We start from the raw sequence: 20,528 nt of genomic DNA on the forward strand, positions 1-20,528 counted from the left end.
TTTCTTTTCCTCACTTCTTTTTTTTGGGGAGGGGTGGGTGTTGGGTTGAAATTGAGAGGGAGGGAAGGCAGCGGTAGTGTGTACAGACGGCAGAGAGGAAAGGAGTTGAGGAAGAGAGGAACAGAGGAGAGGAGCTGGCTGCACAGCAGGTGAGAGGAATCCCCTCGCTCTCCGTTATTCCCTGTGACTCACCTCCTTTTATCTCTGTTTCGGTCTATTTTCTCCCTCTCTTCTTTTTGACGTCCGGTCGATTTTTCTCTCTCTCATCTCCACTCTATTTACGCTCTCAGTCCCCCTCTTTCCTTCCTTTTTTTCTGTGCCCTTCTTTCTCCACCCGCTCCTCCTCTCCCTCTCTCTCTGCGGGGTACGCGGGGATGCGATGCTCGGAGCAGCACAGGTGAGAGATGTGTGTGTCAGGCTGTGGAGTGTGTGTGTGTTTCCGGTTTGCTGTGTATCAAGTCAGGCTGCTATGATAGCAGAGAGGGGTGGCTCGTTTTAGTGTGTTTCTGCTCTTCCTGTTAGCCGTTGCTGCCGCTGCTGCATTGCAGGAGGAACAGGCAGCCTCTGAGCTCATGTTTCAGGGCTGAGCTCACATACACTAATACACAAATGGAGAGAAATGAACATGCAGTCGGTTTACCCTTACTGGTAACCAGCCAACTCATTTGCCTGCATTTGTGTATGCGTATGAGAGTGTGCCCCTATGTTTGTGTGTATATGTGTGTGTGCATGAAGGTGTAAGTGTGTGTGCAGAAACATGGCTATGTAGAGAGTGGTGACTCCCTCCTTATTCAAATGGAGGTGCCTGCTCTGTTACCATGCAGACTTTTACTACCAGGAGTGTGTGTGTGTGTGTGTGTGTGTGTGTGTGTGTGTGTGTGTGTGTGTGTGTGTGTGTGTGTGTGTGTGTGTGTGTGTGTGTGTGTGTGTGTGTGTGTGTGTGTGTGTGTGTGTGTGCGTGCGTGCGTGCGTGCGTGCGTGCGTGCGTGCGTGCGTGCGTGCGTGCGTGCGTGCGTGCGTGCGTGCGTGCGTGCGTGCGTGCGTGCGTGTGGCATGTAGTCTGTGTGCTTGAAAATGTGTTTGTGCATATGTGAATGCTTGTTTGCATCTGTTTGTAAATGTGATGCGTGCATTCATGTGTGTGTTGTTTTTTATGTGCAGAAGGGAGTGCAGGGGATCTGATATAATTTGACAGTGCTGTAATTGATCCAGTCTAATGTGACATGTGCCCACCCCTTCCTCCTCTCCCTCCATCCCTCGCTATCCCTCTCTCCCTTCTTTATCTTTATCTCTCCACCTTATTGTAAAAGGACCTGTAAGTAAGCATTTCACTGTTAGTCTATACCTGTTGTTTACGAAGCATGTGCCAAATACAATTTCTGTCTCTTTTTTCCACACTCAACCCAACTTTGTCATCTCTCCTGACAGCTGTCTCTTCCCCCCCTTTCCTTCTCTCTCTTCCTCCCCCGTTCCCTCCATCCCTTCCCCCTCATCTCTTTGCCTAGGAAGCCAGCTCTAACATGCCGACAATTCTCAACATATACTGTAGGGCTAGCCCCGCGGCGCGCTAATTAGCGGTAGCTTTTCCCTCAGAAACCCCCGTTTCCCTCGGATGGGGAGGGGCGCTAAGGGTTAGCCATTATGCTAAGTCTGCTAGGCTGGGAGAGGGTAGCCATGGGGCTGGGTGAATAAATAATTGATGTTTGTGTTGTTCTTTATCTCTAATGAAAGCGGGCGGCTGGTCTCGCACAACACACACACACACACACACACACACACACACACACACACACACACACACACACACACACACACACACACACACACACACACACACACACACACACACACACACACACACAGTATAATGTATTACTCCAGTACAGACAGAGAGTTGGAGATTGTGTCTGGTCTCTCTGTGGAGTCGAGGAGTTCTGTATTGTGTCATCTGGAGGGAGAACTCCAGCTCTGGCAGCTTATTAAGAGGAAACTAATTGGGCTGTCCACATGCCCAACCCTCTATTTCCTGCTTTAGTTGCAGACGATTCCTAACGACAAGCAACGAGAACGTTCCAATGAGAAATGTTGAGTAAAGACCCCCTGACTCCTGGATATGTGTGTGTTTGTACTGTGTGTATGTAAGTTTGTGTGTGTATGTGTTGTGCATGTGTGTGTACATGCGTGTGTGTGTGTGTTTTGGGGGTGACCGGCTATGTCGACTTTCTCAGGGTTAAGTCGAGGTAAACACAGATAGTGGACATGTGAGGGAGCTGATCAAAGACGTTCTAGAGCTGTGCGCCTGGTACCAACCGGTGAGAAACTCCCAGATGTTGTTTTGTTGTCTCGCTCAGCCATTCGTTCTGCTGCCGTTTGCAATTTCTTGCTGTTTGTTGAGTGGGTTTGTTTAGTGACGTGACGGTGCAGCTGTCCTCTCCCTCTTTCTCTCTCACCCACCTCTAGACTCCAGCCTCTCCCATCTAATTTCCCCCATCTCTTCAATTCCTCTCTGGCGTGTGTTATCGTGTTAAATGTAATTCAATCTGCAGCGCTGCAAAGGGACTCATAACGACCCATGACGCTCAATTAAGGCTTCGCCCCCTGTGGTTTGCGGGATCTGCTGGCATTTATTAAAGGGCTGTCAGTAGGAAGTTATTTACTGTAGCTGTTATGGTGACGTGATATCCATCGTTTCCGGCCTCCATCGTTTCAGTCGTCATATCACCAGCCCCAGGTCACGCTTCACTGGTTTTAAAACATGGTGTTGGTAGATTCTAGATCACTCATCTCGTTGAGCGTTACGGAAATAGTGTGTTTTTTTTCTCGTCGTCGTTGTTGTGAAGAGGCTCACGTGTGTGGTTTGACTTGGAACACACGGAAACGGACGTCAACATGTCCGGTACTCGTGGTCTTGTTAGTCTTATTTACTGTTGTAAGGTGATGGGTCCCCCATTTGGGCCCAGTTTCCTCTGTGCCTGCCTGTGAGCCTATTGAAGTGATGTTCGGGCCCAGTTTCCTCTGTGCCTGCCTGTGAGCCTATTAAAGTGATGTTCGGGCCCAGTTTCCTCTGTGCCTGCCTGTGAGCCTATTGAAGTGATGTTCGGGCCTAGTTTCCTCTGTGCCTGCCTGTGAGCCTATTGAAGTGATGTTCGGGCCCAGTTTCCTCTGTGCCTGCCTGTGAGCCTATTGAAGTGATGTTCGGGCCCAGTTTCCTCTGTGCCTGCCTGTGAGCCTATTGAAGTGATGTTCGGGCCCAGTTTCCTCTGTGCCTGCCTGTGAGCCTATTGAAGTGATGTTCGGGCCCAGTTTCCTCTGTGCCTGCCTGTGAGCCTATTGAAGTGATGTTCTACGTGTCACCCAGCGGTGATGCGCGTTCGCATCGCGCCTTTGAACCTCACGTCACAGTGAGCGGCTCTCACTGAGCTCAAAGGCCCTCGTCAGAGAGGGGCACCTTTAAAGTGACTTTACTGTCCCCATTAAAGGCTCTTAGATTCCTCAAAAAGGAGGTTGGTGGAAGTTCAGCTGGAGAGAGAGACTCGCTAAGTATCTTCGTCCAGGTCTGGCCGGCCTCTGTTTCTCATCTTCCCTCGGTTTGTCTTTGTCCGTATTACTCGTTCTCTACCCTTCTACCGCTTTCCTTCCTCTCCCTTTCCTTCTTCTGCCCCCCCCCCCCCCCTCCCCCCTCCCCTCTCTCTATTTCATTTCTGTCCTTGTGTTTTTAGTAAGGATCTGTGTGTAATTGCCTGTAGGGGTCCGCAGCCTCACACTTCACTCAGCGATTATCAACGGCATTCGTCCGCTCGCAAATGAGCCATTTAGGCCTCAGGGTCAACGAGCAGAATGCGGATTACCCCGCCGTCACATTAAGGATTTGGAGTGTCAGGGACAGGGATGCCCCTGCTCCCATGGCGACATCCCGGGGACTAGCTACAGTAGCTGTCTGTGTGGTAGGGGAGACACTGTCAGTCGGATCCCGTGTTTCAGATGACAGTCGTACAATGTGTCACGACTCGCTCCCCTCAAGTCTCTGTCTCACAGCTGAACTGGAGGCAAGTAGGGGCCGGTGTGGATAGATGGCTGGGGATAAAACCATGACTGTACAAGATAGAGACACCGGTGGATAGAAACACATCTGCTCTCGATGACACATTGCTTTGTTGTCAGTGTTTGGGGATTATTTATGGAGTGCTCCAGCTGGTTGTTATGGATACATGATCAGGTTCCTGTGTGGATTGGCTGTCATTTTAATTGATGGCATTGCCGTCCAACGCGGTGCCTGTGCGCTGTAGTCTATTCCTGTGGTATACTCTGATGGTAAACAGCCTACCGCTAATCTAAGCACACAGTCTTTGCCCAGCACCATCGTCCCAGTGTGTACTTCTTACAGATACAGGACATTTGTTGCCGGGCAAAAAGATGCTTCCTCTGTTCTCTCCACAGTCATCAAAGCAGAATGTGCAAAGGGAAGATTGCCACTTGCAATTTGTTCATAGCCTTAGGCTTCAAAAGTGTTGTTTGTGAATGATTAAGAGGTTTGTGATGGTAGGAAAGGAAAGAGATGACAACGAAAGTGCTTTAGGACCTACAGTTTTCCATGATAGCACATTTAAAATGACAAAGCAATCATAAGGATTGATACAGGTAGCGTCCATGTTTTTCTTTATCTAACAGTAGTTTATATTGCACTGAAATTGATTCCCGCCTGCCGGGTTCAAGTCCACACTCAAACTCTCATTAAATCAATGCTCCCGGCTAGTAACTGTGTCCTCCTAAGTAGCAGATATTTTGTAACCGGAACAAATTTGCATGGCAATTATGTGAATGTGTGCTTATTTGCTAAATTGCTTTGGCATTTCTATTTTGCTGTCGAGTTAATGTAGCTATTTAAAATGGGTTCAATACGGAAAGCACACTTAAGGCTGTGGGAACGTTCTAGCCCGGGCTGTGTGTTATTCGCATTATTGGATATTACATTTAAAATCTTTGCATAAGCCTCTACAAGTTTTGAAATCTCAGTTGTTTTCCCATCCCTGTTGCCTCACCCGAAGCCCTCGTAAAAAACAGGGGCTCTGGTTTCTTGGCAGCTCCAACTGGAACAAACAACACAAAATGGCACCCAGATGGAACATTTTCCTACTTAGTTGGATGAAACCGTAGCCCCTGTGAGTGTTGTGGTGATTTTATATGGCCACCGAGGATCTCTCTCTCTCTCTCTGTTAGACAATAACACAGGGGAGAGGTTGTCATTACCAACAAATAGTTATCACGGGTCACTGGTAGAACACAATGAGAAACAGTCGTTTCACAGGCTACGCTACGTTCGTATCTCTTTCAAACACAAAGATGTTTAATACAAAACAGAGGTTGTATTAAAACCAGTTGGCCAGTGTTGATATTCAGTGTTATTTCAGTGGCTCACAGACTTCAATTCTCGTTTCCAGGTTGCCAACTCTGACTAGAGAGAAGTAAGTCCATGACCCTGAACTACTACAGCGATGGACAAGAAAAGTGGTAAGTAAATCCACATAAAAATACCAGATTACTATAGAATTCTGTAGTTTTTATTTATCAAGGTAAGTTGACTGAGAACACATTCTCAACCTGGAGAATAGTTACAGGGGAGAGGATGAATGAGCCAATCGGAAGCTGGGGATGATTAGGTGACCGTGATGGTATGAAGGCCAGCTTGGGAATTTAGCCAGGACACCAGGGTTAACCCCCCTACTCTACGATAAGTGCCATGGGATCTTCAGTGACCACAGAGAGTCAGAACACCTGTTTAACATCCAAAAGACAGCGCCTTACAAGGGGCAATGTCCCCAATCACCGCCCTAGGGCATTAAGATATTTTTGGGGGACCAGAGGAAAGAGTGCTCCTACTGGCCCTCCAACACCACTTCCAGCAGCATCTGGTCGCCCCTCCAGGGACCAACTAGAACCAACCCTGCTTAGCTTCAGAGTCAAGCCAGCAGTGGGATGCAGGGTGGTGTGCTACTGTAGTGAACTGTAGTATCCCTCGATCGTGTAGTTCTTACCACACGATCGAGGGACACAGTGCAGGACACTTTTGAGACGCAAGCAAGAGCATAGAAAATGCAGACAGCATGGCTTCTAACGAAAACATACCTCCACGCCCGCAGCTTGACAAAACTGTCTCCAGAAGTGAACTATGGGAAAACCTTGATTACAGATCAGACGAGGGCCAGCGCCCCAGAAAAACTAAGCAAAAGATTGCTGAGGAGTATTTCTGTCTGTATTAAAGCCCTTTTGTGGGGGGAAAATCATTCTGATTGCCAGGTCCTAGCTCCCCAGTGGGTTGGCCTAGACCCTCCAAGGCCCACCCATGGCTACACCCCTGACATTCATGTGAAATCCATAGATTAGACTTCTGTTCGGTATATGATTACACAAACCAAAAGTCATGTGAAATGCACTTAACTTGACAGCAATACTTCACATTTGTCTGGGCTTGCTAGCAGTAGCTACTAGCACCAGCCAGCAGCCCTGGGCATCCTGGGAAGTGAAAGCCCTCTTGGAATCATTGAATGCTATGCAAATTCTATTGTATTTTTAAGGTAGACTGCAATATACAAGCTTCAGAAACGAGCTAGCTTCAAAGTATGTAGTTTGGGAACTAAACTGTTATTTTAATACATTAAAAGAGTTAGCTGTAATGAATTGGAGGTCTAATGTCATTTGACCCAATATTATGGCCATATACTAGCAAATGAACCATGATATGTATCAAATTACATTTTTGAAAAAGTTTAAATGTATTTGTACAATTATTTGTACATACTTCCACTATGGTTTTGCATATGGAAAATTGGAGGTATTCTGATTTAGTATGGTGTTCATTTTTTTGTTGCAAGAAATTGATTGTAGAATAGAAGACATTGTATTTGTTCTACCAGTTAACATTGTTCAATGTTTAAAAAAAAATAAAGCCCAGTGGTTATTCTGTGACTTTAGCTAATATGTTGTTGTTTTTTTGCCGTGGTATCGTTTCAGTATATGAGTATCGTTTCAGTATATGAGTATCGTTTCAGTATATGAGTATCGTTTTGGTATTGAGAATCGTTTCGGTATAGAGTATTATGATCCTAAACCTGGTATTGGTATTGTGAACGCTGCGTGTAACACATCCGGTATCAGGATAAATAAATAGCAAGGTCTGCTAACTTTCTTTAATTATGTTTAATTACCGCAAACAATGAATGGCAAATGCAATTTTCGTATATACGGGTTCACTGCACCACCCCGCAGGGTGGAACAAGGAACTGACTTGTTCCTGACAAAGATATTATAATATACTCGTGACAGAGATAGTTCCCGCTTCCGAGCCGGCCTGTCGGAGTAGAGACTGGGCGTGGTTTAGAATTTGCCCCGCCTTTGCTGGCCCTCGGATCGGTCCAAGACCCTTGGCGCTTTCCTTTTTCCACATTTGGTTGCTGGGTAGATTAGATCCGTCTTGTGTCTGTCGATTCTACACTGAAACAGTTCCTAATATGGTATTGTCCAGTATTCTAAACTCCTGGTTGGTCTAGAGAGATGCACCCCTCCCCTCTCCAGACTGTCCACAACTTTTATGGCCTGTGTGGGTCAGTCCTTACACACACACCCCCCTCTGTATTGTTTGTGTGTGTGTGTAACAAAACAATATTCATCTTCAAACAGGCTATAGTGCATAAACATAAATCCTAACAGTATCCAAGTCAAAAATCTGGTATCGTGACAACACAACATCTTACCGTCCAGGAACCAGTGTATGCAGCAGGCAATACACTCGTATCACCCGTGGATCAGTTCATTCCTAAAACATTGTCCATTCAGGCAAAATTAGCCACCATGCTAGTGGCTGTAATGAGTTTGGCTGAACCACGTTCAGCCAATCAGGTTGCAGCAGTCTGTTGTTTACTTCTGGCTGAACGTGGGGCGCAACATCAGGAAGTTGCATTAGCCACTAGTATGGTGGTGGGAAATGGCGTTTCAAAGTAAGCATATTTTGGACAGTAAGATGAAACAACAATATCGCCATCTGCCAGATTTCTGGATACATTTTTTGTATACTGTGTAGAATACTACACACTGTAGTATCCCTCGATCACGTAGTGTTTGATCGATTAGACTACGAGTTAGCTTTGTCGATGCCGTTTTGATTTCAACTTGCTGTCCTTGGGGAGCTCATGCCGTGCATTTTCTCTGAGGTTCCCCCTCAATCGTGTGGTGCTAACTATAGAATTTTGTAGTATACGGTAGAATGCTATACTCCACACTAGTATACCCTTAATTGATTTTGACTATTTAAAAACACAATACCACAAATGTTGATATAATGCATTTAGACATTTGTGAAGTATAACACTAAAAAAGTGTCAAATGTATTTCCATTGTGGCCCTAGTTCAAACATCAAACCTGTTATACATTTACAGCTAACCCACATGAAAATAGTACAGTATGCTATGGTCTAAATACTGTAGCATACCATAGTTTTCACTAGTTATTTTTTTTCTCAGATTTACTGTAGTATACACTAGTGTTGTCATGGACATAACTAGTATAACATACCCCAGTTAATGTTCAATGAGGGGAACACCTCAACCAGAACTTAAGACAGATTCGTAACAGGCCACCTATTGAGTTGAATCAACAGTTCTGAGCAATGCAACAGACAACACCTCAGCAGAAATATATATGTTGTATGTATTTATTACAACTATAACATCGAAACGTTAGACAGGTTCTAGGCCCATTAAAGGGAAGCCGTACAGAGGCAGATATAAAAGAACAAGGAAAGTTCATTAACGCTTAGATTGGAGGATTAGGTTTCCGTGTTTGACACACGAGTAACACATTAACAAGAGTACACCGAAATGACTTGGATGCTACTTCCACTAGATAGCCTTCTGAAATAGTGCTTTCACAGAGATTCAGCTATCCAACTTTGTAAGATTACCAAAAAGTGACAAGCAATACTGTACTTCCGATGGTCGAAAACAAATAAGAGTTACACTGCATTTACATAAACAATAGATTTTAGAAATACAAATGGACTTAAAGACCTTTTTGGAGGGTGCTGCCAATAACTGGCTGGACCTCAAACCAGCAAAGCCTCTTCAAACAAACCAATTGAAAACAAAAGTACATTGCAATGGCTTTACATAATGAACATATTGAATATTGCCACATAAATAAGTGCACTGGTCAAACTCAACACACATCATTCAGAACAATTGACCACATCCCAAACATTTCTTCAAGACAGCATGTCACAAAATGGTTACACACACACACAGCAGGCTAATTGATCAATGTCTACATAGCATGGCAAGCAAACAAAAAAAACGAACAGAAGTAGGAAGCCTAGCAATAAAGCACTTACTGCAGTTAGCATAACAAAGGCAATGCACAAAAAGCATAACATTTATTAACGTGACCATTAACACTACAAGTACCAAAGAGAACAGATCAAGGGACTCAAAATGGCTGTTTGACTGAGCCGTTAGCATTTCACAGCCACTAGCGAACAATGTCACCTATGCAAAACAATCAATGACGAGGGAGTCCTCTTCTTATCCTCTTCTGTGAGAGTTTGGTTTGTGAGAGTTGTTTGTTCTGCTCAACTACTCAGCTTTGTCTTGGTGAAGGAGCCAGATTTGAAAGGAGGCACCCTCGAACGGTCCCGTACCTTACCATAGAGATGGGTAGAAGGCACACCTGTTGCGAATACCCTCCCCCGCATCCACGTCATCGAGCAGGGAATTCTGTACAAATATAAAAGACAACTGCCAGTTCCTTTTGGTTTTACCAGTATAAATCATTAGACCACCAAATATACATACCCAGATAGTGACTTGCTCTACTCTGACAATCGTAAAAATGCTAGGTATATGAAACGATCCTCTTTGACTAGCCCGAGATGTACTTTTAATTAAGGAGCCTACCGTTACTCCTTAAAGACAACTTAGGACATTGGCCAAGAAATACAAAAAGGATAGTGGAAAATGGGGTTTAATAATAAAGAATGTACGCATATTTTCCCTGCAATTAATGCTAGTTAAGGAGGAAATTGATGCCTTTGAAGCCTGAATGGAGGATGCTTTATGTAAGAGTTGGTCCACGGGTGACGCAACTGTATCGGCTGCCTGGGTTACTATAATCTTCTGTTTTCTGGCAACGTGTTACCTTCAGACAAGTCACCATTGTGTTCATGAGAATCTCATCTTTCCAAGTGATGGTATGGTATTTGTGCGTCTGTTACTTTCTCACTTATCATTATTCAGGATTCATTCAGATTTATCCATAATCATGGTAGCATCCACATTAATGTAGAAGTATTTAGAAACATATTCTTATTTGCAATGAACCTGACTCCAAAACGACACAATACATTACTTACCATTCATTTATATTGGGCACAAAATAATCTGAAACACAACCAAAACAACAGCAAATGTATCCAACAAGTTTATACAGTCAAAAGTTTAATGTAGTCATTGCGTGCTAGGAATATGGGACCAAATAAATATCTTTTACTACTTTAATACACATATAAATGAATTTGTCCCAATCCCTTTGGTCCCCTAAAATGGGGGGGGACTATGTACAAAAAGTAAATACCAAAAGAATCCCACAATATGGGTGAAAATACTCTCAAATGAAAGCTGACAGTCTGCACTTTAACCGCAAAGTGCTGGAGTAGAGCCAAAACAACCAATCTGTGTCACTGTCCCAGTACTTTTGGAGCTCACTGTATTTGACCCATAGTCGGGGAAGTAGTGGTGCTGAGGGTGTTGCAGCACCCCTTGAAAAATCTTGAAAAGTAGTGCACTGGGCATTTACTAGTATTGATATAGACTTTTCTTTCAGCTTCTCCACTTTGGCAAAAAAAAGTGAGTTGTGTAATTAAGAACAGTATTTTACAGGATTCAGTAGTTGGAATTGTAAGAGTTGTTGCCCTGCCCCTTTCTCTGTGATTGTCATTCTAATGGTATCCAGAAAGAACAAAACCCTGTCCTCAAACATTTACATCAAATCACATGGAAAACAACCACTTGATGTGCAGTATTAATGTACCGTCCTTATAAACCGCTTCATATAAATTGACCTTACTGTATTGTAGGCTGCTCGTCTGGGTTTGTACCAAGGTCCCATGTAGCTCAGTTGGTAGAGCATGGTGCTTACAACTGCAGGGTTGTGGGTTTGATTCCCATGGGGGACAAGTAAGAAAATGTGTGCCCTGACTACTGTAAGGGACTCTCCATAAGAGAGTCTAATGAAAATGAATAGACTGTTTCACTTTTATTTCAATCAACTGGAAAACATATAAAACAAGTATTTTTATATTCCACAAGTATTATCAGATTAACTGTTTTGTACAGATAATTATCAGACTCAAGTTACAAATAGTGGTAAACACACAAATACATTTAGTTAGCATTTTTTCACAAAAGTAGTTCACTGGGCTTTCACTAGTCCTGTATTAGCAGACCGATATAGATGTCTTCAGCGCAAGCCCCCCCAAAAAATCTGCATCCCCCAAAAAATCGCAGCCCCCTCCGGAATGAGCTTCATGTTTTGCCCAAGGGCGAACAATACTGTACAGCATGTCCCTGGATGGATGGGGATGACTGTGAATACTAAAAACTCTCTATTCATGTTGCAGCAAATGGCTACCCTAGATCCGAAGGAGAGAGTGGAGGTGGGGGTCAGAGGAAGCAGCTGCCCTACTCCGTAGAGACCCCCTACGGCTTCCACCTGGACCTTGATTTCCTCAAGTATGTGGACGATATCGAGAAAGGCAACACCATCAAGAGGGTGCACATCCAGCGCAAGGCCAGAGGCCCTCCTAAGTTCAGCACCCTGCCCAGGAACTTCAGCCTGCTTGGGCATGGAGCCAGGCCGGCCCCTAAGGACACCTGGTCCTCCACCTCCACCCTAGGGCCCAAGCCCCGGGGCAGAATTACTGATGTCCAGCAGATCTTGGATTTTAGACCCAGTGATGGAGGTAGTGGCGCATCGGGGGGTCATAGCCAGAACAGCAGGGTGCAGGGGAGTAGCTTTGCCTCTGCCAGGCCCAGGGAGGAGGCAGGTGCTGGGCCTTGGATGTTAGGCGAACAGCCCCTGGGGAGGCCCAACCTCCTTCGGACGTCCAGCATGCCAGTCACCATCCCGCACAGGAAGGCCTCTGAGTCTGGGGACGAAAGAACGGAGAACGGCTCATCTGAGAACGTGGTCCGCGCTGTTCCCCAGGACCGGTCGGGGCTGCACCAGCAGATCACCGCAGCCCTGAAGAGGGTCAGAGAGCTGGAGGACATGGTGAGGACCATCCCAGAGCTCAAGTCCCAGATCTGCTCACTGAGGGTGGAGAGAGAGCAGCTAATCCTCAGGCTGCAGGTCCAAACCAAGCCCCAGCCTCCAGCCCACCCACAAAGTGCCTCGCCCTCCCCAGCCCTAAGCACTGATCCTGGGCCAGCCTCTCAGCCGCCGGGGGCTGAAGCAACAGTGGATCCCGGGAGAGCAGAGAGCACCGTGTCAGAGACAGAAATGCAACAGGAATCCTTAAAGAGTACCGCACAAGAAGAAGAACCAGATAGGCTTTTAGCAGCACAGGAACCAGAGAGACAAGCACAGACAGCAGAGGGACCAGATAGACAAACAGCATTTCTGAATCCATTAGTGCACACAGAGGAAAGGCAAACAGAGCAACCAGAGAACATTGCAACACCGAAAGCACCAGAACCTTTAGACAACAGAGTGTTTGTGCAAGTCGTAGAGGGAGTCAGTGTCAGTGGTGAGGAGGACCTGCTCAGTGTCGAACAGCTCCAGGCTAAGCTAGTAGCGCTAGAGGCTAAGCTAAGTCAGGCTAGCGAAGACCTGGAGAGAACGAACAGTCTCCTGAAACAACAGGTAGAGGAGAACAGGATGAAGGAGGAGAGGATACTACAGCTGAGCGTGGGAGGGACAGGAGGAGTGGAGGAGGTGTCCAGAGAGAGACAGACAAGTAGGAGGACCAGTGTGGACCAGCAGACCGAGACAGAGAGAGTGGGAAGTGCGAGTCAGGAGACAGAGACGGAGAGGGCGGATACGGTGGAGCAGGGCACAGATACAGAAAGGATAGTCATCTGTTTAATCGGAAAGGGGGCTGGTGGTGTGGAACACGGGACGGAGACGGAGCGGTTTGACACTCAAGACCAGGTGACAGAGACAGAGATGGTCGTTATATGTCCAGTCAGACCGCGGGCTAAAAGTGTGGATCGGCGAACAGAGACGGAGAGAGTGGATACAATGGACCAGGTGACAGAGACACCGCCTGGAAACAGCTTAGACCAGGTGACAGAGACAGAGACGCAGACAGTAGTCAGTGTGGATCAGACAACAGAGACAGCCCCTGTGCGTCCAGTGAGACCAGCGAGACATAGGGCTAACAGTGTGGACCGGGGAACAGAGACACAGACACTGGATCCTGTGAACCAGGTGACAGTGACAGAGACACAGACAGGAGTCCGTGTAGACCAGGTGACAGAGACACAAACACAGACAGCACCTGTACGTCCAGTGAGACATAGGGCTAACAGTGTGGACAGGGGGACAGAGACAGAAAGAGTGGGTACAGTTGACCAGGTGACAGAGACAGTCGTAGCACAGAGTGCATATCAGCAGACAGAGACAGAGGGAGACAGAGTCGAGACCAGCAATAACCCGCATAGGGAAATAGAGATTGAGAGTGCGGCCATAGTAAGTGCGGCCATAGAAAGTGCGGTCTCAGAAATTGTGGAAGCAGACCGTGTGGTCTCACGCAGTGTGGTTGAAGATGGTGAGATGGCTGAGAGTGCGGTACGTTTTGTGGTTATAGAAAGTGTGGGCAAAGAGAATGGGGTCACAGAGAATGTAGTCCCAGGAAGTATGGTAAAGAGGCAAGTAGTGGTAGTAGAGGAGACTGTCGTTGAACAAATTACATTGACTGAAAGTGTTGTTACACAGAGTACAACCACAGAGAGTACAGTCATAGAGGATTTGGCAACCGAGAGTGAGGTTGTAAAGACCACAGTTACAGAGAGTACGGTCACAGAAAGTGCGGTCATAGAATCTCCAGCCCCAGAGAGCCCAGAAGTAGCACCCAGTCCCTCTTCCAGCCAGACCCAGATGGGTCAGAAGGAGTCGGAGCAGACCCAGCCCCAGTCACAGGACTCTCGTCGGGGGTCCAACCCAGTGTTGGCCCAGGCCCCTCGCCAGGGGTCTAACCCAGCCCTCGGCCAGGTGGTGACGCGCCTCACAGGGCTGATCAATGAGCAGTGGGCCCAGCTAGGTAGCAGCCAGGACAAGCCAGACAAGCAGGAGACCACCAGCCCGAGTGCCCAGAAGCCTGCAGAAGGGCAGGGCATGCCCGCTGCAGGGAAGCCTTTAGCGGGGAAGGCAACGGGGAAGTCAGGTCTGTCTAAGATGAGCTCCATCCAGAGCCAGCTGGTCAGCTCCCTCAGTGCCCTGTCTGCCTTCTACTCCCCTGGACAGAAGGCAGCTGCCAGCAAACAACAAGGTTGGTCAATGTTTTTGTACAGTATCAATGTAGTTAACATAGTAAGTACATATTTGGTCCAGGCTGGAATCAAATCCGCTGTACATGTATGTCCCACTATCATCTCAGACTGGGCCTAAGTAAGCATTTCGCTGTTAGTCTACGCCGGTTGTTTACGAAGCATGTGACAAATGAAATTTGATTTGATGATATTCTAACGTTCCCCAGTCACATGTTGATAAACTTTCGAAACCCTCTTCTCCAACATGGTCAGGCGTTGTGTACCATGAGATCACACCTCTCCGATAGCTTTATCTCCGTGATACTGAGCTGTCTCCTGTCTTGGCACAAAGAGCCCATGGCCTGTCTCTGTCTACATTGTGTCAGACCAGAGGAATCCTCCATTGACTCTGATAGGCCAGGGTCCTCCGTGTGTTTGTGATGGCTATTGATTGCGAGGGCTAGCGGTGGAACACGTGTCGTGGAGCAGGCTAAATGACGTTGTTGGATGACCTCCAAGAACAGATCAAATATGCAGTTTCTTCTCCCTCTCGCTTTTTTTCCCCTGTTCCCTCCTTCTTCCCCCTCTCACCTCTCTTCTTCTCCGTGTTGTGTTTTGGCCCAGAAGCTAGAGCACACGAACTGCAGCTCAGGTGAATGTCAGTGTGGAGAGCATACACAACAGCGTGACCTTTGATTGTGACCCCCCATCCCGCGCTGTGCGTTCAGCTACTGATTGTTCTGGAGAGCGTCATTGACATTTGAGAAAAGGTCTGGCTTAAATTGGCAGTCAAAGACAAGTACACTGAATTTAGACTACCAAACAGATTCAGATCCAGATCCACTTTATTATCCCACCAGGGGGAAATTAATTTGGTCATGTGCTTAAAAAGACGGCACATAAAACATGAAAAATACAGAAACGACACAATCGAATTCATTCGAGGTGCTATAGCTACACGTTTAAAGTGAGAGTGCAATATGCTGTATGCTAGAAGGACCAACAGACTATCTATTATACAGCCTAATTGCTGTTGGAATAAAAGAGTCCCCATATCTATCTGTTTTGATTTTCTTTTGAAGAAGCTACTTTCCCCTCGTCCCGGCTGCTGCTGTAACTGAGTTTGGAGTGAAGGTGATGAGCGCTGACCTGTAAAATGCTGTCAAGTTTTAGGAGGATGGGTTTTGTGTACGGGTTGGTGGCTGCTTCTTGATTTATACCAATTATCCTTCCCGTCGTCTCGATCAAGCAGTGAAGCTTGACTTGGTCTTTGCATTGGCATGTTTCCAAACACACATATCAGACCAAAGGACAGGACACTCTGCTTATTTAGACCCAATTACCATCTCTTCAAAATAAGTTACTAAATATAGTCCAGTTTGTAACATTCTCTATGAAAAGTGCTTTTAAATGATGTGTAATGTGATGTTGTGAGCTTTGAAAATATTTATGTATGTACGTTGTAATTAAAACAAAAACAAAATCATTCAAATGTTTATGACAGTAGTTTGATAAACTGAAGAAAATATATATTTTCATCAAGTTTCTGACATTTTAATGTTTATTTTATAATATTACTATTGGACCAAAATATCAACAAATCTCAAAATTGATAGGTAGATGCAAAAATTCCATTTCAACAAACACTACCCTATAAGGTAGTCCATTGTATCATTAAATATTGGTGGATCAAATCCCCAAGCTGACAAGGTAAAAAGCTGTTGTTCTGCCCCTGAACAAGGCAGTTAACTCACTATTCCCCGGTAGGCCGTCATTGTTAATAAGAATTTGTTCTTAACTGACTTGCCTAGTAAAAATAAAGGATACATTTTTTTATTTATTCTCCATACCAAGTCCATTACATTGACGAGCCTCTAGTCATGTCTAGATGGTATACATCTTATGTCAACATTTTTACATGTTTGCATTTCAGCTAACTCTAACCCTTTTCCTAACCTTAACATCATTATCTTAACCTGCTATGTTAATTATCCTAACCTGCTACAAAAAGTAAATTCTGACATAAGCTGTAAACCATCTAGTCAAAACCCATGCCTCTCCGCCATCCCACTTCGGACACCAGTGTAACGAATTATATAATAATTAGGTAGGTGCTAACATTCGTCTTATTTCACACATGTACAAGTTTGTATTATACACATGTGTGAACTGGAAATTTGTTTTTTGCATTTTGGCATATCCCACTCACCCTGGGGTCAAGGATCAGACATTATTGATAGTGACCCTGGAGTAATTAGGGTTAAGTGCCTTGCGCAAGGGTATATCAACATATTTTTCACCTAGTTGGCTTGGGGATTCAAACCAACAACCTTTCTGTTACTGGCCCAACACTCTTAACCACTAGGGTACCTGCCACCATTCAGGTGGTAATCCCAACCAGGATTGGAACCTGTGTCCAGCGACTGTTAAGCCAACACCTTAGCCATTACACCAAGTGGTCTGTACCTCTTTGCGAGGTTGTTCAGCGTTGGGTTAATTAAGGTCACTACAATATTAATTACAACTCTCTATTGTCACACGCTCTTATGTGAGCCTTTATGAAGACTTCAGAACTGGCAGCGGACATGCTCATACTTTAATTAACATAACCATAGGCCACGTAAACACTTCCACTCACAGGTGGCCAAAAATAACTAACTGAAAGCCATGCCTCCAATGATTGTACCTTTATATTCAAAATATTGGGTACAAAAATGTACCATCATACTAAATTATCCGCACATGTACCCTAAAAGGTACCATAAGAGATCATATGTGCACCTCTGGTACATGATGTGTATTTTGATCGTTTTGTACCCCAGGGAACAATACTGTACCCTAACCATACCCTTTTTTTTACCGAGTAGGGACTGTAGCAGGTGCTGTAATGTCATGTTGTTATCCTCTTGGATGCTGTTAGAATCTTCTTGTTTGACCCAGCAGAAAGTGCACATCTGCTTCAGATTTATGTAGAGTAGGTGATTAGTGTATCCATATGGTGCGTGTGTGCGTGTGTGCGTGTGCGTGTGTGCGTGTGTGCGTGTGTGCGTGTGTGTGTGTGTGTGTGTGTGTGTGTGTGTGTGTGTGTGTGTGTGTGTGTGTGTGTGTGTACACAAGAGACCCTGTACGTGCTGAAGATGGAAAGCACACACTACCCTATTTCCCAGAGGCCTGACAACTCTCTTTCTGTGTCTATATCTGCCTCGCTCTCTCTTTCTCTCTCTCTCTCTCTCTCGTTCTCTAGGTCTGAAATCCATCATGAAGAAGAACGATGCTGCTGACAAGCAGGGGAACAGAGGAGGAGCCAAGAAGAACCTAAAGTTTGTGGGAGTCAACGGAGGGTAAAGATCGTACAGTGCTGTATGTAGGTGTAGCCTATATACATGTACTGTATACTGCATACTGTATACTGCATACTGTATACAGTATGCATTACAGAACTATATTTAGCATATTTTGCCTAATGCATATTGTTTATGCTATAGTACGTATAGCATAATGAATTCGGCATACAATACCATACAGTTCTATAGTATTTATGTTGACTAAAGCAATTGTACACAAGAGGGCGTGCTAAACGACTTTTTTAGCACGGCTGTGTTGCGGTTGTAAGTACGAGGCGGAGCTGAGCACACCCTTGAGTGTAAAATAAATAACACTAGTTTGATAAATGTATTCATAGGCTACTACTTTCGTTTCCCTACTTTCATCCCTCCACAAAAATATAGTTTCGACACAAATCTATGGTTGCAGGCCAAGCCAGCTGGTCGATTGGCGTCGTTATCATTCAAACCTACTGGTCGTTCATTCAATTTGCATCATTGCTATGGGCAGGCACTGCTAGTGCTGCTGACGGTGATAGCGCTGTCCGCCGTGCTGAATTTAGCGCATCAATAATCATGCTCATCAAGCAGAAATACCAACACTTGTAGCCTACTGCCGGACCATTTTACAGAAAGGGGAATTATTGTAATCATAAAACTGACACGATTGATTTATTTCCATCATCCACTATTTGTTGTGAACATTAATGTGCTCATTGCCGTTCATTGTGCAGCCTTTGAAGTATGCATCTAACGGGGCCTAGTCAGCCGTTTAGCCGGAACTGGCGGGTGGTTCGTGAAGTTGGACCCTGTCAGGATGTTGTTCCACCTTTTCCTGCTGTCCAGGGAAGGGGTCCAGTTGGCTAGCTCTTCAGGGAGCTCTCCGCTCTATGCCTGCTGATTGTCATTATCTCTCTAAGCTTCTGATGGAGTGGTTTGTGTATTTTTGCGTGAGAGAGAGAGAGAGAGAGAGAGAGAGAGATTAGTAACTTTGGATGCAACAAGATTTGAGAAACCTAATATCAAAATATGTAGACTATTTATTTCCACAACAAACCTGGCACAGTCGGCGCAGCATGAAACCGTGTGTTACCTCCGACTGGCTCCCGACTGTACCACACACTACAGAGACCACCCGCTTGAGATGCAGGTAGAAGGCTGGGGTGTCTTGCAGGAGCTTGCTAATATACACTGAATATACATTAAGAACATCTTTTCTTTCCATGACATAGACTGACCAGGTGAATTCAGGTGAAAGCTATGATCCCACACTTGTAAATCCCCTTCAATCAGTGTAGATGAAGGGGAGGAGACAGGTTAAAGAAGGATTTTTAAGCCTTGAGACAATTAAGACATGGATTGTGTATGTGTACGTTTCAAAGGGTGAATGGACAAGACAAAATATTTAAGTGACTTTGAACGGGGTATGGTAGTAGGTGCCAGACGCACCGGTTTGTGACAAGAACTATAACGCTGCTGGGTTTTTCACATTCAACAGTTTCCCATGTGTATCAAGAATGGTCTCTCACCCAAAGGACATCCAGCCAACTTGACACAACTGTGGGGAGCATTAGAGTCAACATGGGCAAGCATCTTTTTGGAATGCTTTTGACACCTTGTAGAGTCCATGCCCTGAAGAATTGAGGCTGTTCTGAGGGGTGGTGAACTCCTAGCTGAGAAATGGTCAACTCCGTTCTCTTATATCGAGGCAGAGTTGAGTTTTGATAAAGGGTCACGTGATTTTCTGGCAACAACATTGAGTCACCTTCGATCAGTACTAATCATTTCTGAAAACGCTTACCTGTACCTCTGTTTCTTCTGTACAACCGCGGTCCTTCCACGGGCTGCTGAAATTCATACTTTTACGAACAACTTTTATTGAATACAACCACTGACTTTTGTACGTAAACTACGATTCAATTGGCACATGTGCATTCGCGCTGAGTTGAGCAACACAAATTTGAAAAAAAGTTGGTTGTATTTGTTAAAAGTTTGCATCAAAAGTATGAATTTCAGCACCAGCGGAAGGACCACGGTTGTACAGGACAAACATAGGTACAGGTAATCAATCACAATGCTTGTTTTGACCAATCCATTGTAGAAATTTACACACGGAACACTACAGATGCCATATCTTAATTTTAGCCGGTTTCACACAGCAGGAAAATGTATTATGTTGTTTTAATGGACATTTTCTGTAAGGTAGCCTTGCAGTTAGAGAGAAACCTTGAGCAAGGCACTTAACTGATTCAGAGGGGTTGGGTTAAATGCGGAAGACACATTTCAGTTACATTCAGTTCGACAACTGGTATCCCCCTTTCCCTTTCCCTTTTAACCCCCCACAACAACAGCTCCCCGGGCGCCCATTGTGGCAGCCCCCCGCTCCATCCAAAAAAACTGTATGTGTCTGTGTGTGTCTTTCAGAGGGGTGGGTTAAAAGCGGAAGTAATATTTCGGTTGGACCTTGTGTGCAATTGATCAATAAAGTTATTTTAATCTTATTTTTAATTTTCATTAGGGCAAAACAAGACTGAAATGTTCAAGAGAAAATTACAACCTTTTTAAGCCTTTTTAAACCTTGAATACACTACAAGTTTGCATTTCCTTCTGTGCAGGAAAATTCCTGCAATGGTATGATCAAATTAAGATACGGCATCTGTATTTCTTCACACTCCTCACACAGCCTGTGGT

General features: G+C 45.2%; 1 protein-coding gene across 7 annotated transcripts in view; it reads left to right on the top strand.

Moving 5' to 3' along the window:
• Window positions 1–20,528, top strand: part of LOC129855531 (KN motif and ankyrin repeat domain-containing protein 4-like) — a 101,038-nt gene that overhangs the window by 64,695 nt on the left and 15,815 nt on the right. For 4 of the 7 annotated variants that reach the window (XM_055923295.1, XM_055923297.1, XM_055923298.1 and 1 more), the window contains exons 2-4: window positions 5,439–5,508; window positions 11,664–14,534; window positions 17,759–17,855. In XM_055923295.1, the coding sequence (XP_055779270.1) occupies window positions 5,493–5,508; window positions 11,664–14,534; window positions 17,759–17,855 (2,984 nt within the window). In that variant the 5' untranslated portion in view covers window positions 5,439–5,492. The other 3 variants (XM_055923300.1, XM_055923294.1, XM_055923296.1) reach the window with 2 other exon arrangements.

The sequence above is a fragment of the Salvelinus fontinalis genome, chromosome 5, assembly GCF_029448725.1.
Source record: "Salvelinus fontinalis isolate EN_2023a chromosome 5, ASM2944872v1, whole genome shotgun sequence".
Taxonomy (NCBI): Eukaryota; Metazoa; Chordata; class Actinopteri; order Salmoniformes; family Salmonidae; genus Salvelinus; species Salvelinus fontinalis.